Below are 20,043 nucleotides of genomic sequence, written 5' to 3'. Positions count from 1 at the left end.
GTATTGTCATTATTTCAGGTCATCCCAGAGCTAGGAATCTGTTTGGGAAATTTGCTTTTTACGTTTGAGGCCTAATGCTTTGAAATGTCTCACTGACATCAGACAAGCCTGCTCAGAGTTTCATTATTCTGATACTGTACATTTTTATGATGACTGAGTGATTCTGATGAGGACACCAAAGGCACATAAGAGATCTTATTAACTCCCAAATAGTTTTGAGATCCTGGAAATCGAGGTGGAGTAAATAACAGAATTTTGCAATAAAATACTAATATTAATTTGTTTCCTAGTGTTCTTTTATGTGGTGTCTTATGTAGACAAATCATTATTCACGTTTCACTCTTTAGTTAAATTCGGAAAACACTGTCTCTCAGATAACATAGATAAATCTTTATAATAACATGGAGTAAAATGCAATGATTGAATAGTTAGAATAATTGGTATATTTTAGATGTTGTTAATATTTATTTGTTTATGTATGTATTTATTTATTTATTTTTACAGTGATTAAGATTATGTACCTAACGAATGGTGGCGTGGGTGGGACACGTGAAACGTGGCACTTCTGTCCGCTGCCATGTCATCTCACTCTCAGGTAAACTGGTTTACAATCACTCTTCTGTGTGACAAGGTGAGGGCTGGGCTTCGTCTACTGGTGAGCTGGCGTCAGTGCCATTTTAATCATAACGTAAAAAAAGCTCAAGGGTTGACGCTGAGCCTTTCAAAATAAAACTCATTTTATAGTATGTATGGAGTATATTGCGATGTTATCAATAGTGGCTAGTATTTGAAACATTCCATTATTATGATTTTAAGTTTTATTTAACAATTGCATGAGTTTATTTTCATAATGTTGTGATGTTCAATCGTTCTCTTTTTTACTTTGAAGCTTTGTATATCGGAAATCACGTTTCAATCGTATACTTCATTCCAGTACACGATTGAAAAGGAAGTAGATTTCTGCAGGGAAACCGCATTTGTATCTTGTCCATTCTGCCGTTTTATTTCGTTTCACGACCATCGGAAAATAATCTAAGTGAGTATTTCCACTCCAAAATAGCCCTACATACATGTCTTTGTCATTGTCAAAGACGTTGGTAGCTATCTTTGAGTTTTGCCTGTAATTTGTCAGGCTATATTACTTAGATTTAGTGGGTATATGGTGACTATGGTGACGCGTATTTAAAATAAGATTTGACAAAGTAATAATACAGTGAATTATCAATCTCGCTCTCTCTATCTCACTCATTAACTCTTGCTCTCCATAAGCTCTAACCAAACTCTAGGATCGAAACTATGTAAACTTATCCAAACAATGAACGGACAATTCGCTGTTAAAAGCCCACATTTTGTACAGAATGCGAGAATTTTATATTCATGTCTCGCGGCAAAATCTGAACTGCTTTCTGATGTAGTCACGTGGCACAGCCGTGGGAGCGATGACGAAACGTCATCTTTTCTGAATCCTACTATGATTGAAACAAGCCTTGATATCGCCCCCTACTCGACGCACACTTCCCGAGGTGGTGAATGAATACGCCAGTGTTTTCCCCTCTTCTTGTCTCCGAGCCGAACAAAACTCATTACCCTGCAGAAAATGACAAGACAGACCACATAAGTGAAGCCTAGTCACAATGGTCCCTGTAACGCAGGGGCGTCTCTAGGTTTTATGGACGAGGGATGAGCCTCCAGGACATGCACAGGATGCGCGTGAACGTAGTGCATGAGCACAACACTTTACAAACGGATTTGCGTGGGGGGGACACCACCCGAAGGGTGAGACGAGGATATATATATATAAAATGTCACAATATTGATCTCACAGTTGGGTTCGATAACAGAATTAATCTCAATGTACCATAATTATTGCTATCTCTTGGGGCGCACACAGGAGCACTGACAGACCTCTCTTTTTTTTTGCTGGCCATGTCCTCAATGGGCTTTTGTACATAAGGCTCTATGCGTTTTCCCATAGATTCGTGTGAAAAAGGGATCTCGACCTAAAATAAGAATAATGCAAACAGAACATGAAACATTGACAGTAATACAGTCCTAACTATTCCTACATACTGTATTTGATGTGCAGAGAATGGCGGAAAAGGTGCTGGTCACAGGCGGTGCAGGCTACATTGGGAGTCACTGCATAGTGGAGCTTATTGAAGCAGGCTACCAGCCCATTGTGGTTGATAATTTCAGCAATGCTGTGAGAGGTAAGCTGCAATAGGTGTGTGTGTGTTTTTAGCCAGCTATGGTTTTTATCTGTTCACAACGCATATGTTATGGATGAAGGAGGAGGAGGTGTGCCAGAGTGTTTACGTAGAATAGAGAAGCTTCTGAACACCAGCATTGAGTTTCATGAACTCGACCTTCTGGACAGAGCTTCCCTGGAAGAAGTCTTCAAAAAGGTAAGCGCGTCAATCCAATATGCTTCATTCAAGTATATGAAATGTACAACTTAGGATAGATACTCTTCATTACAAAATGTTTCTTCGCTGTACACCACGACTGGGTTTCCTTTGCGTGTTATCTTCGCACGCAAACCATCTTTATTAGCTTCCATTGTTACGAAACCTGTTTTCACCTCTGTCATTTTCTCATTCAGTCAGACCTACATAACTTTTTCACAAGTCGCTGCGCCTCCCTTTAAGTTCTTTTGCTAAGTTACACCGTGAAGACAATTTGGCGTGAATATTTTAAATCTCATGTGTGTCACAGCATTCGTTCAGCGCCGTGATACACTTTGCTGGCCTGAAGGCTGTTGGAGAGTCGGTGCAGCAGCCATTACGTTACTACAAGGTCAACCTTACAGCCTCCATGAACCTAATTGAGGTCAGTTTCACCCAACTGAATGTGCAACGCGACTTGATCACAGTTTGTCCAAATGTTTGTTGTCAGAGGACATGTGTGTGTTATTCTAGCCTTGTTTGTGGCTTGATTAACTGTCTGCCCGCCAAGCATCTGTAGTGCTGCCTGTGTGCCATAATAATGTGCAACCGTATGCACTGCAGGTGATGCAAGCACACGGGGTGCACAATCTGGTGTTCAGCAGCTCGGCCACTGTGTACGGAGACCCTGTGCTTTTGCCCATCACCGAGCAGCACCCTGTCGGCAACTGTACCAACCCTTATGGCAGGACCAAGTACTTCATTGAGGAGATGATCAAGGACCACTGCAAGGCCGACAAGGTACTGGGCTGGAGGTAGAGCGGCACTAACACACGCATTGAAGAACATACTTTTTCTGATGGTGATGCTGTGTGTACTACATGAGCAGAGGTGGAATTCTATATTGCTGCGTTATTTCAACCCCATCGGTGCTCATTCCTCTGGCCTCATTGGAGAGGACCCTCAGGGTATCCCCAACAATTTACTACCATACATCGCCCAGGTACATGAATGCTTTGACTTGCAATTTAGTTGCAGATGATGATGCGTCACTTCATGTCTTCATAATATGTCTTCATAAAAGGTTGCTGTTGGGAGAAGGAAGTGCCTCAGTGTATTTGGAAATGACTATGACACACTGGATGGAACAGGTATCAAATCTCAAATATTTGATCTAGTTTACTGTAAGTCAGGTGACACATACCAGTTTTTAACAACATTATTGGATTTTTAAAAAATGAGTAACTATTCCTCACATGACCAGGAACAAAAAAAAAAATCTTGTTACAGAAGACAGTCAAGTGAGAGTTACTAGGTCTGTCCGAACTTGCCACAGCGTGCGGTCCGCCAAGGTTGCATGAGAAGCAACTTTTGAATTATCCCACTCATCTAAAAACAGATTCACCTATAATTTGCAGTATTTTTGGTAACAATTTGAAAAAAAATAGAGCGGCGCCGTTGTGCCCTCTATTGACGAGCCGCCACTGGAAGAAATGTACTTGGTATAAAAAAATAAATAAATAAAAATTTAAAAATAGAATAACGGAGGCTAACTGTTAGCTTATCTGGTAACTGCATTGCAGCGGTGAACTACTCTTGTCATTTCCGCTGAAGGGAATTACTTGTTAGATGTATTCGGCCAGTGGTTCTTAACCTGGGTTAGATTGAACCCTAGGGGTTCGGTGAATCAGTCTCGGGGGTTCGACAGAGCCTCTGCCATGGAGGTTAAGACACGCCCAACTCAACATCTCAATTAGTTATGACACGCCCGCTTGGCCATCACTGGCTGGTTCATTTGTGCACAATTAAAAAACTTGTACTTTATAATTATACTAATTGTGTTTACATTTTTTCTCTTTTTAATAAATGCGTTGTTTATGTCTTGAATTTGTAACCAATTTGCTTTACTGTTTGTTGTATATGTTAATTGCTCCATATACAGCACTTTGCATGCAGCGACGGCTGTTTGAAAGTGCTCGATAAATACAGTTGAATTGAGTTGAATTTATCCCAAAAAAAAAAATAATAATCATACTTTTTTTTTTTTCCGCAAATGAAGGATGCATATGAACCGGTTGGGTTCAGTACCTCGAACAACATTAAGAACCACTGTATTAGGCAAATACTAAACACAACCAGTTGCTTCTCCATTTGAAATCGACAGCGCAGGCTTCAGAGCTGCGGGGTCTGTGGCTCGATCGAACTTGCTGTCAACTGTCCATCTTATATTTTACTATATTGCTAATATGGAACTGGTTTAACGTTTGCAATTTTTGGCCTTGCCTGTTTTCTGAGCAAAAATCACTCTTAAACCAACCCACACAATGGGATAATCAGTCACAGTTTTTGACAACTGGGCCTAACGTTGATAAGAAAGAGGGGGAAATGCTTGAATTTGTCCTTGATTATCCGCATGTGTTTACCCTCTCTGAAAGAAATATGTTGTCACTCTTACATCTAATGTGTTTTCTCTTTCAAGGTGTGAGAGATTATATTCACGTTGTCGATTTAGCAAAGGGACACATAGCCGCGCTGAAGAAGCTGAAAGACAACTGTGGGTGCAAGGTAACAAAACAGGAAGAAATGCAGGTTTTTACTGAGATTAAATATTGGTGCCATATCAAAATCTTTTTACTTAGAAAAAAAAACAAAAAAAAAAAAACAACATCAATCCACAGTTTTGACTGACATGGATGGCTGACAGTCAGTCTTTTTCCACTCGAATCCTGCAGGTGGTGGTAATGCACATTACCAAGTGGTTGACAGAAACCTCTCTCACCACGTAAAGCAAATCTGTTCATTCTTATTACCTTGCTGGAAGTGAGTATTTGACACAGGCTTTGTATTGGATCTCATTTGATGGAACATGTTCATTTAATGGTGTGTATGATATGCATTAATGTCGTGACTCTAGAAAATTGTTCCTTGAAATGTCATCAAATGAGGTGATGGAAATTATCAAATTTCATTTAATTGATCCCCAAAAAATTAGATATGAATTTATATTACAAACAATGTGTCTGTTCAACAACCTGTGCCAGTGACACATCTGCCGCGAGATGACAGAGCCACTTTTTGGGGTAATTTTGTTCGTTGGTGTTCATGAGTCTTGGGCCAATGAAGGTTGGGAAACATAACATTGATACAATGAAAGAATTTTTATTTTATTTTATTTTCTCCGCCAACAGGTTTACAACCTCGGAACGGGAGTAGGTTACTCTGTGCTCCAGATGGTAAATGCGATGAAGAAGGCATCCGGGAAGGAGGTGAGTCACATAGATCAAGTGAAATAAACTTGGAACAGGAACACGACACTATTCTGTGAATTGAAGGTGCCATCTTATATCTCTGTAGATTTCCTACAAGATTGCCCCTCGTCGAGACGGAGATGCAGCATGCTGTTATGCTGACCCTGCCCTGGCTGAGAAGGAGCTTGGCTGGAAGTCTGAATTTGAATTGGAAAGAATGTGTAATTTTTCCCGCAACTTCCTTCTTGGAAAAAAAAAAAGAGACAAATGTGTCATACACGAAGCTGATATTATAATTCATTTGCATGTAGGTGAGGATCTTTGGCGCTGGCAGTCCATGAACCCCATCGGATATTCCAAAGAGGGAGATTGACGACACCGTTCCAGTTTTTTTTTTTAACTTCTGCTATATCAAAGGGCCAAAGCACAGTTATTTTTTTCATAATTGAGGGGAATAGGAATACTTTATGCTTAATAATATTTTAACCTATTGAAAAGGGAATTCAATCATGTGATGACTGAAATGGGTGTTTAAAATGAACTCTACACACCTTACTATGAGCTAGTTGAAAATATTTCAGTCCATCAGTCAAAATGTATAATTAAACGCAACATTATAACGGTATATCTGTGTGATTGAATGCACATTCATACTGGTCTTAAAATTATTCTGCCATATCTCAATAATTGTGAAGTACTGCTGTATTTGCAAAGTGATGGAATCCCATCAGTTTGACACATCACAAAGCATTGTTGAGAAATACACATTTTATCAGTGTCTGTTGCATCCAAATTGTGTATTTTCTTTTTCTTTATTGTTCTCCAAGCCATACTCATTCGATGATAGACCTTCGTCTCGCATATTTTGTGTCGTTTACAAGGCTCCCCAAATGAACACTGAAAGAAAAAAAAACATTGCTTGCCAAAATGAACAAGATTGGTTTTTTTTCCCTCCGAATATCAACCCTTTGACTTTCACGGGTCACTACGGCAAATGTGGGAGACCTGCTATTTTGACTTTTAAATTTGAATTGTTAACCCAAATGCGACATTGTGCAAGCAAAAGCTTCTGTTTTGCTTGACGCTGGGTCTTTAAATGGCTCCTTGAACCCTCGGGCACCCAGTTAATAAAACACCCACGTCAGCACAGCGCTCCAGTCTCTCTCGCCGGGTTTCGGTCTTTAGGGCTGAGCAGGAAGTGGCTGACTGTGGACCCTGATCGAGAGAAAAAGGCCTAAGAAAAGCCTGTAGGGAAGCCAAAAAATGGATCTTGTGACCGACGAGGGGGAAAACAAGCTCTATCGGGCGTCGGGTGAATCCAACCACCAGTAAGTATCGAAGGGTTTTATCACGGGTATCATGGTGAGGGGCGTAAGCGGGTTCTGTCGAATGCGCGCGCCGGGAGAGAGTCGTTGCGTTCGGGTAAGCGAGGCAAATCCTCCCCGCTGCTCGCTGTGCTCCGGACCTCCGGCAAGAAGTGTGTGGGGGTGGGATGGGGCGGGGGTTCCACTTAAATAAAACGGGCGTTTTTAACGTATAACCCGTAGGCGGATTTCCCACCCAAATAATTCTATACAAATAGAAGCCAACGGTAGGTTGTGTTCGGAGGTTTATTTTCCATTGTGTGCTGGTCGGAGCCTGAAGTGGGCGTCGCTCCAGGACACAGTGGGCTGCTCTGGTGCGTCGCTGCCCGCTTTACCCTCACAGGACTACAGCACTCTTACGACGCTTTGCAGCTCCATACGCCTGAATTTGCTCTAATTTCATATGTGTTTATTGTTTACATCACATTCCTTTATTAAATATTTGGGGCACAGTGGTATAATTTGAGCGGGTGGGTTCAAGCGGGCAATGCGAACCGAGCCAGTTAGGCTGGATCGAATAATTAAATGAATGTGTGTCGTAGTCGACATGAGGATGGGAAACTAGGTTACTGTTTAAAAAATAAAGGGTATGAATGTGGTTCAGTGTATTTAAAGTTCGTGGCTCTCCACAACGTTGCATTCCCTCTCTCCGTTCCCGAGTGTGTTTGTAACATCACGTATTCGACGTGCGACGAGCCTCCATTAAGGGTGATTACAGGGATTTGTCACCCGAAGCTTCCTGACTGGTGTCGGGTGTAGCCCAGTAGATGACACATTTTGATTGATGGATGATTTAGCCAATGGAAGTCCAGAGTGTAATCGAGTAGGCGGAGCGTCTTCAGTGTTGTACAAGCGCAGACCACAGCATTGGGAAGGATGGTACAGTATGTTTAAACACTATTAAGTGTAGTCGTGCACTCTAGCAAAAAAAAAAAAAACATGAGAATCATTGCAAGTACTGTTTTTAGATCATGATCCTGAGCTTTGATTGGCACTTTATAGAGTCGTTGATTTAAAAGTTGATTTAAAAATCAGTTAATGTCTCAGTCGACCTTGGAGTTGACTGCACATGTCAGGATTTGTGGCTGGGATAGGCTCCAGCATCTCCCGCGACCCTTGTGAGGATAAAGCGATTGGGAAAATGGATGGATGGATGAATATTATTTCATCCTGTAGCATCATCCTAAATAGTGTAATGTTAGGCAATCAAACTGGCTTCAAAATCCCGATCCTTTTGGCATATTGTTTTATACAGCTCTTGTTTTATCTCTCTCTTTCATTAAGTCATGCAGATGTAACTAAGTTCAAGGTGAACATGACAGTCATGAGACCCGATACGATGCCTCAATTGTCTGTCGTTTTCCCCTCTGTCAATTGCAAATAATCTGTGTTAACATGCGCATTAACTCAAGTGCTTGATGCTACTTTAAGTGATGAGGTTGAACCTGTCATGCATTGTTGCATCTTGCAGACAACCTCAGAGATGGTTCAACGCGGCCGACATCACGGTGGCTCACCAAACCAACCTGCTAAAGCAGCTCAACCAACAGAGACGTCAAGAGCTCTTTTGTGACTTCAGTGTGCTGGTAGAGGGCCACCTCTTCAGGGCCCACCGCAACGTCCTGTGCGCCAGCAGCGGCTACTTCCGCATGCTCTTGACCCAGGGCCTCGATGGCATGTCGGAGTCTGCTAATGCCACCTTTGACTCTTTCAGCCCCGAGATCTTCACAGTCATCCTGGATTTCATCTATTCGGGTCAGCTGGACCTCTCCGGTCAAAATGTGATTGAGGTGATGTCTGCAGCTAGTTACCTGCAGATGAACAATGTTATCAACTACTGTAAGAATTTCATCAAATCCTCTTTGGACATTAGCGTGAAAGATGAAGACAGCGATCGTTGTCACAGCTTGTCAGAGACCTGCAGCTTTACCAGTGGGGTTGGTGAGGAGACTTTAGAGCAGCAGCCGCAACAGCAGCAGCAGCAGCAACAACAACAGCAGCAGCAGCCTCCAGAACCACGTTCTGACAGTCCACCACCTGCACTTTGGACCAGGGACAGCTCCAGATCCCAGTCAAGCTACATGGGCAAAGATTTGGAGCAGGACATTTCAGGTTCTGCCTTGAAGACTGAGCCAAGTAGTCCTGCCAATGAGCTCAACACAGAGTTAGAGGACCCCCAGGACCCTTTGTATACTTTGCCAGTGTCAGAGCGGCGGCGTGCCAAAGGTGCAAATAAGCGAAAGGCGACCAACAGCACCCAGTCTAACCAGCATGAAGACCCAGACATCCAGGAGGGCAGCACAATAAAGGCGGAGAAGGCTGATGAGCTTTACGCCAATCTTCCACCAATTGTGGGTGTTGTTGCAAACTTCAATGACAATGGTAAGCAAAGACGTTTGGGGAGAAATGAGACTGAAACCGATGTGGTTAAAAATGTCGATTCCAACGGCTTCTCCGTCTGCTTTACAGAATCCAATGCCACAATGCGCTTCAAATGCCCTTTCTGTACACACACGGTGAAAAGGAAGGCAGACCTAAAGCGTCATTTGCGCTGTCACACTGGCGAGAGACCGTATCCGTGTCAGGCCTGCACGAAGCGATTTACTCGCCTGGAACATCTCCGCAGCCACTTTGAGACGGTATGCCTTAACTTCAGGATTATTGTTTTGCTTCTTGCAAAAGGCATTTGGAAACCTCACCATTACCACCAGTAAGAAGTCCGTCCCACTTTTGCAGCTAAAATAGCTTTTTATGTTATAATTATTCATGTAATTAGGAAGACTTACAGTGAGATTTTGGGTCTGTGGGAATGATTGTCTATTCATCCAAATAGGTCAGGTCAGGAGTTCCATGTCTGTTTTGGTTTATGCTGAAGGTGTTTGACGGAGTAGATATCAGGACTCTGATAGAAGAATTCCACAGCAGACTTGCAGATTTTCTTTGCACACGGGGACACAATCATGCGAGGAAAGAAAAGGGCCTTCCCCACACATTTTGCAAGCTGAAGATTATCCAATGCGCGTTGCATGCAATGCGTGTGATTCACGGAAAGAACTCAGCCTGACATATAATTAATTGAGGGTTGTGTCACAACATTTCTGTTAGGGTTGGGCGAATACCGATACCAGTTATTGGTATTGGGCCGATACCGGACTTATTTTAGGGTAGCGGGTACTCATGGAAGCTGCCGAGACCAGCTAACAATACTTAAAGGAAAAAAATAAATAAATCTGACATCGTGTAAGTCCTCCTTGGCAGTAGTTGGCGCTGTACTGCAGCAGTTTTATAAATCTGAGAATCATCATTTGCGTCAGAATGAAATTTTATACATCCAAAGTACTCGGTATCAGTACTCCATATCGGTGCGTACTCAAAGTGTATGTGTGAATACTCGTACTGCTATTGGTCTGAAAAAAAATTGCATATGATGTATACTGTATGTAGTTTGTACCAAACCAAATGACAATTGTCTGTGATCTGTGCTACTTGTCAGATTCATCAAGCCAGGAAGCTGGTGTGCAGGAGGTGTAAGTGTCCGGTGACGGAAGACTCTGGCCAAGTGGTGTGTGAGGGCACAAGGCGTTACCGTATGTGCCCTCTGTGCGTCCATGAAGTGGGCCGCGATACTATGCCCATGGAAAGTCTAGAGGGAAGCAATGAGGAGCCGGCTCTCTTATTGGGTGTGGACGGCGAGGAGGAGCAGAGTAATCGGGCCTGGATGGCAACCGATGACGACGACTTGGCCGAAGACTCCGGGGCTGACCTGATCATTCAACAAGTGGATGATAGTGATGAGGAGCTGCAGTGAAATTGGACCAAAGTGTGTGTGTGCGTGTGTGATGTGTGCATGTCTGTGTGCGTGCACGTGCGCATGTGTAAATATTGGCTGCGGGTGAACATGTTAAAGTCATGCCTGAGAATGTAGGCTACCAAGGTGTGATCCAGTTAGCAATGAGACAAGATTTCCCCAAAATAGCAATCTGTCAGAATTCACTTCGACCCGAGTGCAATGTGGTAAGAATTGTGAAAATTGCATGGAGGGTTCCAGAAAAATTGAGCTTTTGTGTGGTGTGTGTGCGTGTGCGCGTGTGTGCGCGCGTGTGTGTGTGTGTGTGTGTGTGTGTGTGTGTGTGTGTGTGTGCGTGTGTGTGTGTGTGCGTGCGCGCGCGCGCACGCGTGTGGGGGCTGAAATTGGGTAGAATATCTTTTGTGTTACATTACCTATTGAAAATCTGGTCAAAGGGCAACTTAACATTTGAGTAAAACAATACAACTTTACTATTTCTCAACATAGTGTATCTCCAAAACGTCACAACTTTTTGAACTCAATGAGTGATGACTTCCCAGTTGCTTTAACAGTTCCTGTGAGTTTCAAGGAATATGCTGAAACCTACCCGGAACTTCAATAGCCACCCACAAAAGCTACATTTTTCCATCAGCTCTGATGTTGTACAAATTTTCATAGCTACAATTGTTAAATTTTGTTTGCTACTCAGGGAATTGCCTTTTTGATTAGCTGACAGGTTTCAGCTACAAATATCCACAAATAAGCTTAAACGGGCCAAAATTCCAAGTTGTGCTCCAAGTGGACTCCATAAAATTGCCGTGATGTTTCAAACTATGTAACTTGCCCTAAAATAAAATAAAAAAAAAAAGACATGACGCAAATAGCACAAATTGAACATTATTCATGAGAAGAGCCGTGTGGGCAATAGAAAAACTCATGTATTTTAGTCATCAATAGTTTTTTTTCCCCGAATTTATTTGTTTTGGAGATTTTTTGAGGCGTTTGAAGTACTCATTCCATAATTTTTAACCTGAAAATGCAGAAACAGTAGTATTCTCATCAAGCGCATTTTTGAGGCAGGGCAAACAGACAGTTTGAAGGAACCAATCAGCAAAGGCCTGAGCTGACGTCATAAAAGTGACTCGCGTAAGCCAGGCGGAAATGTCTTCTTTTGAAAGAAATGCTTACAGGTTCGTCAGGCGGGGGTGTATTTCTAGCCATTTAAAACTGACTTTAATTCTGAATCAAACAATTGTCTCTCTCAAATTCCGGTTCAGGGTCTTGGTCTCCCGACCCACTTTCTGAGTGGATTTGGCTTGCCGGGCTTGAAAAATCCACCAAGGTGGCTGCCACTTGTCAGTTTGCAAATCCAGCGGTGTGTGTGTGCGTGCGTGTGTGTGTTTACTCATGAAGTTACTCTGATATGCTGTATTATTCTTTGACTCTAACACAACTGGCTGATCAATTATTTGAGAGATCGTTTTACTTTTGTGACAAGCTCCTTAAGTATATGTATATGCAGTATCTAAAGCATGCGTCCTGGGTGTTTCTTTTGTGGTGTTTCAATGATAAACTCTTAGTGTTATGTACAATTTTTTTTCATAATGGAAATGTTTTTTCTTTTTTTTTACTTTTGAAAAGAGAGATTGATTGAACCTGAAATAGTACAGAGGACTATTTAATGAGGAACTCAATGAGATGGAATTTTCACGTGTCATTGCAATGCTACCTTATAATATGCACTATGATGGTAAGCCAATTAAAAGTTTCTTGTTTTTTTTTAAACTATTGGACACATTAAAGATATTTTTGTAGACTTCGCCATGGCTGCAAATTTCATCCTAAAATCCATCAAGTCCCACCTCTGTTTTTTCTGTTAAATTAACAATTTATAGTTTCATATGTAAAATATGTTGCCACAAGACGGCCAGGATAGGCTCCAGCACTCCCTCAACACTCGTGAGGATAAGCGGTTCAGCAAATGGATGGATGGATATAAAATATGTTTTCATTGTATGAATCATTATTAAGTCACATCAAGTAAAGTTTATTTGTTTAGACCTTAATTACAAAAGGGGCTCACAGTTCGGGACGTGATTCTTCCTCAGGAGTTGGGCAACATCTGTGGTCTGGGGAAATCACCCTCAGATCTTTCCCTGGTTTCTCGGTTCAGAATCCAAACAGCAAGGTGTGCCTATTGTCCAGCAGTAAATTACACCCGTTACGTCTCGTTGGAGCCATCGTGGACGTACCCGTGTACTGGAAATGTTGCCATACAAGTGTCAATACAGAAAGTGTATTTTCAGCTCTGATGTGTTTTTCCAAGTTAAATTAATGAATTACTACCAATGAAGCCACACATGTAAAATTAAAAAAACAACAAAACAAAGGAGTGGCGAGCCGTGCATTTGGTTGCTCGGATTTAGCAGGGACTAACCTGGTTTAATGAAACCAACTCGTAAAACACCCATCAACATTTTTGTGGCCGCTAGAGAGCGCCCAGGCGCTGCCCGTCAAGGCAAGCAAGAATTTCCGCAGAAGAAGTGTTAACCGACGACAGAGACCGGACCAACATGGCGGCGGTGTGGCGGCTTGTAAATAGAAGCGCTTTTAGCTCCGCAACAATCGGACACCAGTACTTGCCGTTCAGCTCCGCAGTGAAGGTTAGAGCATTTTCAATGTGGATGTTATCGCCCAGCAGGTTGTAGAGGCTGTCGAAGGGTTAAACGGCCTCTTTGGATATTTATTATCCTCGTTTCCCTACTCTGAAAAGAAAGGAACATTCCGTCAAAGAAAGTACCACCTGAGAATGTTAATTTTGACATAGAACTCAGAACTGTCCAACATCTGAAAGTATACACTATATAAAATCGCTTGCCTGAAATAAAAAAAAAAACTCTTGTCTCAAAATTGTGTGAGAATACAGTTTGTGTTTATAAATTGCAAATAATGTACATTTCTAAATGTTCTATCATCCAAGACTGGCATAATTTCGTCATGGTTACCAACGTTACCTACTTGCATGGTCCCAAAAATGCTCCAATAATATTTGTCTTTGCGTTCATGATATTGCACACGGATTATCATTTACACAAGTGTGTAAATTGTCCCTCGGTGTGATTGTGAGTGCAGATGGTTGTGCGTTTATGTGTGCCATGCAATTGGCTGGCAACCAGTTCAGGGTGTCCCCCGCCTACTGCTGGAAGACAGCTGGGATCGGCTCCAGCACCCCCGCGACCCTCGCAAGGACAAACGGATTGGAAAATGAATGGATGGATGGATGCATTGAATGGCAAAAGGTGCAATAAACCTGTACCTGTTGTGGTTCGTACCACAAAATAAATCATGGCTTTCTGCAAATATTATATTTGTGTTTCATTAAGCCAGCTTAGATATTACATTTAATAATTAGATTTGTTAGTTCATTGAAACGGGAATATAAATATTTTGTTTTGCAGTGTGTTGTGACATTTTTCCAATGTAAAATGGGAGATTGGGAAACACAATGTACACATTTTTTTCTCAAAAACTTTTAGTGTCCTTCACACAATTTAAAACAAAGCTCATTCGCATAATAAAACACAATATTCTTTTGAGAAAAATGTGAAGATATCTTTATATTTTGCCTACATATGCTGTTTGAATTATGCTTGAGTAAATAGAAAAAAAACATTTGTGTTTGTTTGGTACAACTACAAAAGAGCTTTAAAATGCCCCCATGATCAGCTTTCCTCGGTAGTGTGGTTTCAAAGATATAGATCTTTAATGATGACAAACAATCTCAATTAGCTGCAACTTTACTGTAGCTTTAGAAGGAAGAGCTTGGTTGAGAATGAAAATGTTTTCTGTTCAGGTTTTTTCTTCCATTTCCAACCAAAAATGTGAAGCCATTATGAGAGGTGAAGGCAAAAGTCTTGATTTTCACATGCAATGACCCAGACAGGCTCTTTTTATCTGTAGGCTGGCATGAGAGCAGGTCAAACCCTCCCGGAGAGGGTAAAAATAGTGGAGGTGGGACCCAGAGATGGCCTTCAGAATGAAAAGGTAGAGTATTATGTTGTTTCTATCATGGTTTTGTGTGTCACTTTCAAATGTTTTTCAGGGTTTGAAAAATAACACATTTACTGTTTTCTTTGTCAGACTATCGTTCCAACAGAGACCAAAATCCATTTGATAGACATGTTGTCAGAGTCAGGGCTGTCAGTAGTAGAAGCCACAAGCTTTGTATCACCGAAGTGGGTTCCACAAGTAAGTTTCCTCTCCCATAGTTCACATGTAAATTGTTGTCATGCCTGCACATGCACATCGCAGCACTGGAACGGCACTCCCACCCGTGAGCATTTGCACACATTGTTGTCAGTGTTACTGTTCCCTGTTATAGATGGCAGACCAGGTGGAGGTGTTGAAGGGGATCTATAGGAAACCTGGAGTGTCTTACCCGGTTCTCACCCCCAACCTCAAGGGCTTCCAGGCTGCTGTGGGTATCAAGCACATCTTCCCCACGGCTTCCATTGCCATACTTAGAGCTTACAATGGTGTTTCCCGACTCTGACTCCATGACAGGTGAAGGCCGGAGCATCTGAGGTCGCCATATTTGGTGCTGCGTCTGAACAGTTCAGTAAAAAAAATATAAACTGCTCAGTGGATGAAAGTTTACGTCGTTTTGACGAGGTCGTGAAGGCGGCTACAGAGGCCGGCGTGCCCGTAAGAGGGTAAGATGACCAAAAAAAAATCGGTAGATTTATCAATGAATGCACATCCTTTTGTTGTCCCTACAGCTATGTGTCTTGTGTTCTCGGCTGCCCGTATGAAGGCAAGGTTCGTCCCGAAAAAGTTGCACATGTGAGTTCTAGCTTAAATCCATTAACCATGCTTGACAAGCCTTAAAATTCAAATCCATGTTTATGTATTGTCATAATAAGGGTGGCAGACACGGTGTCGCTGTATAACATACTGGTGTCTCTGCAGGTAGCAAAGCGTCTGTATTCCATGGGCTGCTATGAGATTTCCCTTGGCGACACCATTGGAGTGGGCACGCCAGGCAGCATGCAGGAAATGCTGGCAGTGGTGAGCCGCGAGGTGCCAGTCAATGCTCTGGCGGTGCACTGTCACGACACGTACGGGCAGGCCCTCGCAAATATTCTTGTAGCCTTGCAGGTTTGTTGTTCCTCATTCTCCGAGTCACACGGTTCTCCTAATAAGCGGGTTGCTTCAAGCGGTTCGTTCGTCACTCCCAATTGAAATTTACCCTCAAACTGACGCCAGCACATTTCATGCACAAATATTGGATTTAGTGAAATCTGCTACCAGTCAAACATGTGGAAACACTGGTATGCGTGTCTTTTTAAATGTGCAACTGTTTAATTCTTACATGTGTTTGTCTTATTCAAATGGATCTTGAGTCTGGAATTAAAAAAAATGCATTGAATAAAACCAAAGAGAATTCAACATTATATATTTAAAGACTCACAACCTGAAGAAGAAACACGGGTGCCTCCTTTGGGCTCAACTCCTGTTTGAGGAGCCAAGGAGGTCGGGTGCAATGTTAGCTGGGTTTCGGCCAAAGGCAGGCACCTTGACAGTCTCATCCGTGGCGACAGAACTTGGTTTTAGAGACAAGGAATGTCATCTCTCTGGCAGTGAAAGAGTCTGAACTAGTGTGTGAGGCTGAGAAATGTGGCTTGGGCTTGACTCGACAAACGGCGTGGGCTCAGGTACTAGTCCTCTTGAGACGGGTAAGACTCCCGTTCCACTCTGGAGTCGGCCCGGGTAAGATACGCCGAGCAGGTGTGAGCATAGTTATTGTGCCTGCCGACTCAGTGCCTGTACGTTGGGGTTTTACCCAGTTGACGAGAGGGGAGACTCCCTCCATCTGCGATCGTGGGGACGGGTCCTGACTGTCATTTGTGCCTATGTACCAAACAGCAGCTCAAGAGTACCCACTATTTTTGGAGTGTTTGGAGGAGGTGCTGATGGGCATTTCCACTGGAGGCTCCCTCATTCTGCTTTCAAACTTCAGTGGTCACTGGGGAAATGACAGTGATACCTGTTAGGATGCTATTGGGACAAACGCCCCCCTAATTTCCCAGACCGGAACCCACGCGGTGTTTTCTTATTTGACGGCTCTCCTTATCACAGATTGTGTATCTCGAACTTTGTATCCCGGAGCACCCTCAGCCACAATTTGATGATCGACTTTGCGGTCGTGTCATAAGGCTTGCATCTCGGACTCATGGTTGAAGATAGCTGTCAAACCGATCATGGCGGTATGTTGGCTCCACTGGTGGGGGAAAATGCTGGCAGAAGAATATCTGGTAGAGTCCACTGTCAGAAGCTGAGTTTCATCACCCAGCTCTCGCAGAACTTGGATCATGTGGACATCGAGTCCTTACGGGCTGTGTTTCTCCAGTGTTGAGGCGGCCGACCAAAGCTGTGCCCAGAGTGCTGTCGGCGCCTGTTGTTGCGGAAATCCCCAAACACGTTGGTGGACACCATCAGTGAGAGATGCCGTCAATCTAAAGGAGCAGTTCTATCTGGCCTTTTTGGTCTGTGTGGATTGGCAGGTCAAAGAGAATGCATCTTTGGTGGTCACTGAGTCAAAAACCTCAGCGTGGGAAGAGTTCAGTGTGGCCGTGGGGAAAGACTTCAAGGAAATTCAGGTCTTCCATCCGACGACCATCCATCCACACTATGTATCGTGGAGGTTAAGGCGCTGCTGACCTTGAGTCAGGACGTTGTGAATCAGCGGGGAGAGTACTTCAAAAACCTCCTCAGTTCCTTCGACACACCTTCCAATCAGGAAGCAGAGTCTGTGGACACTGAGGTGGGCTCTCCTATATCAGGGGTTGAAGTCATTGAGCTGGTTGAAAAGTTGCTCGGTGGTTCTGTTGGCTTCCTCCAGCTGCGATGTTCTACTCTTGCTGGAGCAGTTCACAGCCGAGTGCGAGGCGGTTGGAAAGAAAATCAGCATCTCCAAACCTTCTTGCGCTCATCATGCTGCGTCTCTTCCAGTAGACTGGTATGTTGTGGTATAATGTGCTACTACACTGAAGCCGCACAACTCTGGATTCTGATATACTGTAAAAACCCATAAATCATTGCTGAAAAGTCTACGGAATAGCAGGACTGCAAATGAAGAACTGCCAAACTGCAACATTGTGGGGAACATTGTACTGTTCACGGTGCTCATAAATGTATCACTGACACACAGATGTACCTAATGTTGTGACCACTTCGTATGTTTCTCATTGGTGTTGCCTGACACGAATCTCATTTGCCTGTAGATGGGAGTGAGTGTGGTGGACTCTTCTGTCTCCGGACTAGGTGGCTGCCCTTACGCACAGGGTGCTTCTGGCAATGTTGCGACAGAAGATCTGGTCTACATGCTTCATGGACTTGGGATTCAGACTGTGAGTAGTTGTCTGTTTACAGTGTCAAATTTTTGGCTCATTCAAATTATCTACAATTTTAACGCGATGTGAAAAGACAAACAACGTTTTGCGGAAAACTTAACTTTAAGGCTTGTTAACCCTTTCATGCACCCTGTAACCTGATAACATGATAAGCTGTCCACTGTAGTAACCGCTGTCCCCGAAAGGGTTAAATGTTTGACTTTTTTTGCAGGTGAAGGAAACCATTTGGTAGCAATGGAAAAGCGTTGTGTGTTCGAATATGCTTGAATGTAGTCGAGCAAGAGAGTGCAACATGAATTCTTGAGGAGATTCCATAAAAAAAGATTCACCGGCTAGGAAGCAGATTCGGACATTGTATGAAAACATTCAAAGAGTAAGGCAAAAAAATAGAATTGTTCCGTGTTACAGGTGGAGCAAAACTATATAAAAACTATTTGTTAAATTTTGCTGACAGCATGATGATTATTTAATTTGGATAATCATTAATTCATTTCAAACTATGTCAAATGATTTGAAACCTCCTGTATTTTTTTTCTTTTTAATCGGATCATCATTCATCTTAATTGTCACTTCGAAAGCCCTTCTAGCCCTGTTTATTCCCGTAATAAAATGATCTCTTCTTCCCAGGGAGTGGACCTCACCAAGCTGATGGATGCGGGAGCTTTCATTTGTAGAAGCCTTAACAGGAAGACCAGTTCTAAAGTGGCACAGGCAACCTGCAAACTGTAGTCAAATTCAATCGCGAGGACTTTCATCAGCACACACAAATCCGAAAACCAAGTGTTCTGTTGCTGCCTCCCAGAATTTTGTCTGACACGTCATCCACCAGTCATAAGAATATCCCTTCAAAGTTTGTATGATGGTGATGTGTTAGAAATAATCACCCGGTTCCTTAGATTCCCTCTGTGTGAAGGCATTGCTCAAATAGTGCCTTAAAAATAGAGCCAGTCTAGTCATACTATGGAAAGTGACAATGCCTTCCTCCGTTGTGTTTTCAATGAGAATATGAATAATGTGACTTCATAGACACTTGAGCAAAATCCTCTCGTCAAAATGTGAGTGTGATGGATCAACTCGCTGTTGGTGAAACCCATAAATCTGAATTATTTCAGATGGCTTTTGAAACAAATGTACGATTAGGAATTTTTGGCAGAATTGAAACTGTAACATGTTGATATTTATTTTCAAAAACGTTGTCCACATGTACAAATTTAACTCGTGAATGGTATAAATAAACGCTTCTTGATCCATTGAAACTCGTCTCAGTATGTTTTTGATGTGTTATAAACATTAATAGAAATCAAGATCATTTAGAATATTTCAGGATTCGGATATGATATGATTTTAAGATAACCGTAACCATGTTTTGTTTATTTGTGTGTTTGTTTTTGGTACTGATCCAGTCCCTTGCCGTTTGTTCAGGAAGTAATTCAGTCATTGCGCTTTCCCCTATGCCGCACCTCACAGGAACCTGTCTGACAGGCATGCTGAGATTCTTACTGGATGCCACCAACATTTAGGATTGTACAATGTTTTCGTGTACATTGTAATGTTCATTGTTGTTTGTTTACATCCCTGCCCCTGACTCAAACAGTGCCGCCATAATTGATTTTTTTGTGGAAGACGCCCCATCGTTGATAGTTACATGAACTTTTGTTATTCATACAAGCTAGTACACTCTTGGATTGCATCCATTATAGTTGGCCAACTATCTTAGGTATACTTAAACGCCATAGGGACATTTTTATTTTATTGTTTGACATGACTTTGTCTTAATGCAGATGCCGTGCATCGGAGCGGGCTAACAAATATCGGAGCTAGCACATGAGAGACGGAAGTCCTTGACTT

The 20,043-nt window shown here is 42.6% G+C and overlaps 3 protein-coding genes across 4 annotated transcripts; all 3 read left to right on the top strand.

Annotated features, from left to right (window-relative positions):
* Positions 1–506: 506 nt before the first annotated feature.
* On the top strand, positions 507–6,406 carry gale (UDP-galactose-4-epimerase). 2 transcript variants are annotated; one of them, XM_019878295.1, is made up of 11 exons: positions 507–595; positions 2,087–2,210; positions 2,290–2,405; positions 2,716–2,829; positions 3,009–3,185; positions 3,274–3,387; positions 3,469–3,535; positions 4,864–4,949; positions 5,573–5,650; positions 5,739–5,853; positions 5,944–6,406. In XM_019878295.1, exons 1-11 carry the CDS (start codon positions 578–580, stop codon positions 6,003–6,005), a joined length of 1,071 nt encoding a protein of 356 aa, XP_019733854.1. In that variant the 5' UTR covers positions 507–577; the 3' UTR covers positions 6,006–6,406. The 2 variants fall into 2 exon arrangements, with proteins under 2 accessions (XP_019733854.1, XP_019733855.1); XM_019878296.1 differs by lacking the exon at positions 507–595 and adding an exon at positions 912–1,036.
* Positions 6,407–6,509: 103 nt separating this feature from the next.
* zbtb8a (zinc finger and BTB domain containing 8A) lies at positions 6,510–11,094 on the top strand. The gene is made up of 4 exons (XM_019878294.1): positions 6,510–6,960; positions 8,468–9,378; positions 9,466–9,635; positions 10,490–11,094. Exons 1-4 carry the CDS (start codon positions 6,896–6,898, stop codon positions 10,802–10,804), a joined length of 1,461 nt encoding a protein of 486 aa, XP_019733853.1. The 5' UTR covers positions 6,510–6,895; the 3' UTR covers positions 10,805–11,094.
* Positions 11,095–12,759: 1,665 nt separating this feature from the next.
* hmgcl (3-hydroxy-3-methylglutaryl-CoA lyase) lies at positions 12,760–19,451 on the top strand. Its single transcript, XM_019878307.1, has 10 exons — positions 12,760–12,971; positions 13,276–13,446; positions 14,744–14,827; positions 14,924–15,031; positions 15,165–15,260; positions 15,347–15,495; positions 15,562–15,625; positions 15,752–15,940; positions 18,067–18,192; positions 18,823–19,451. The coding sequence occupies exons 2-10, from the start codon at positions 13,357–13,359 to the stop codon at positions 18,922–18,924; spliced, it is 1,008 nt and encodes a 335-aa protein (XP_019733866.1). The 5' UTR covers positions 12,760–12,971; positions 13,276–13,356; the 3' UTR covers positions 18,925–19,451.
* Positions 19,452–20,043: the final 592 nt, after the last annotated feature.

Source organism: Hippocampus comes, unplaced genomic scaffold (assembly GCF_001891065.2).
Source record: "Hippocampus comes isolate QL1 unplaced genomic scaffold, H_comes_QL1_v1.1 scaffold470, whole genome shotgun sequence".
Lineage (NCBI taxonomy): Eukaryota > Metazoa > Chordata > Actinopteri > Syngnathiformes > Syngnathidae > Hippocampus > Hippocampus comes.
The sequence above is the reverse complement of the archived record's forward strand: the minus strand, read 5'-3'. Positions and strand labels throughout refer to the sequence as shown.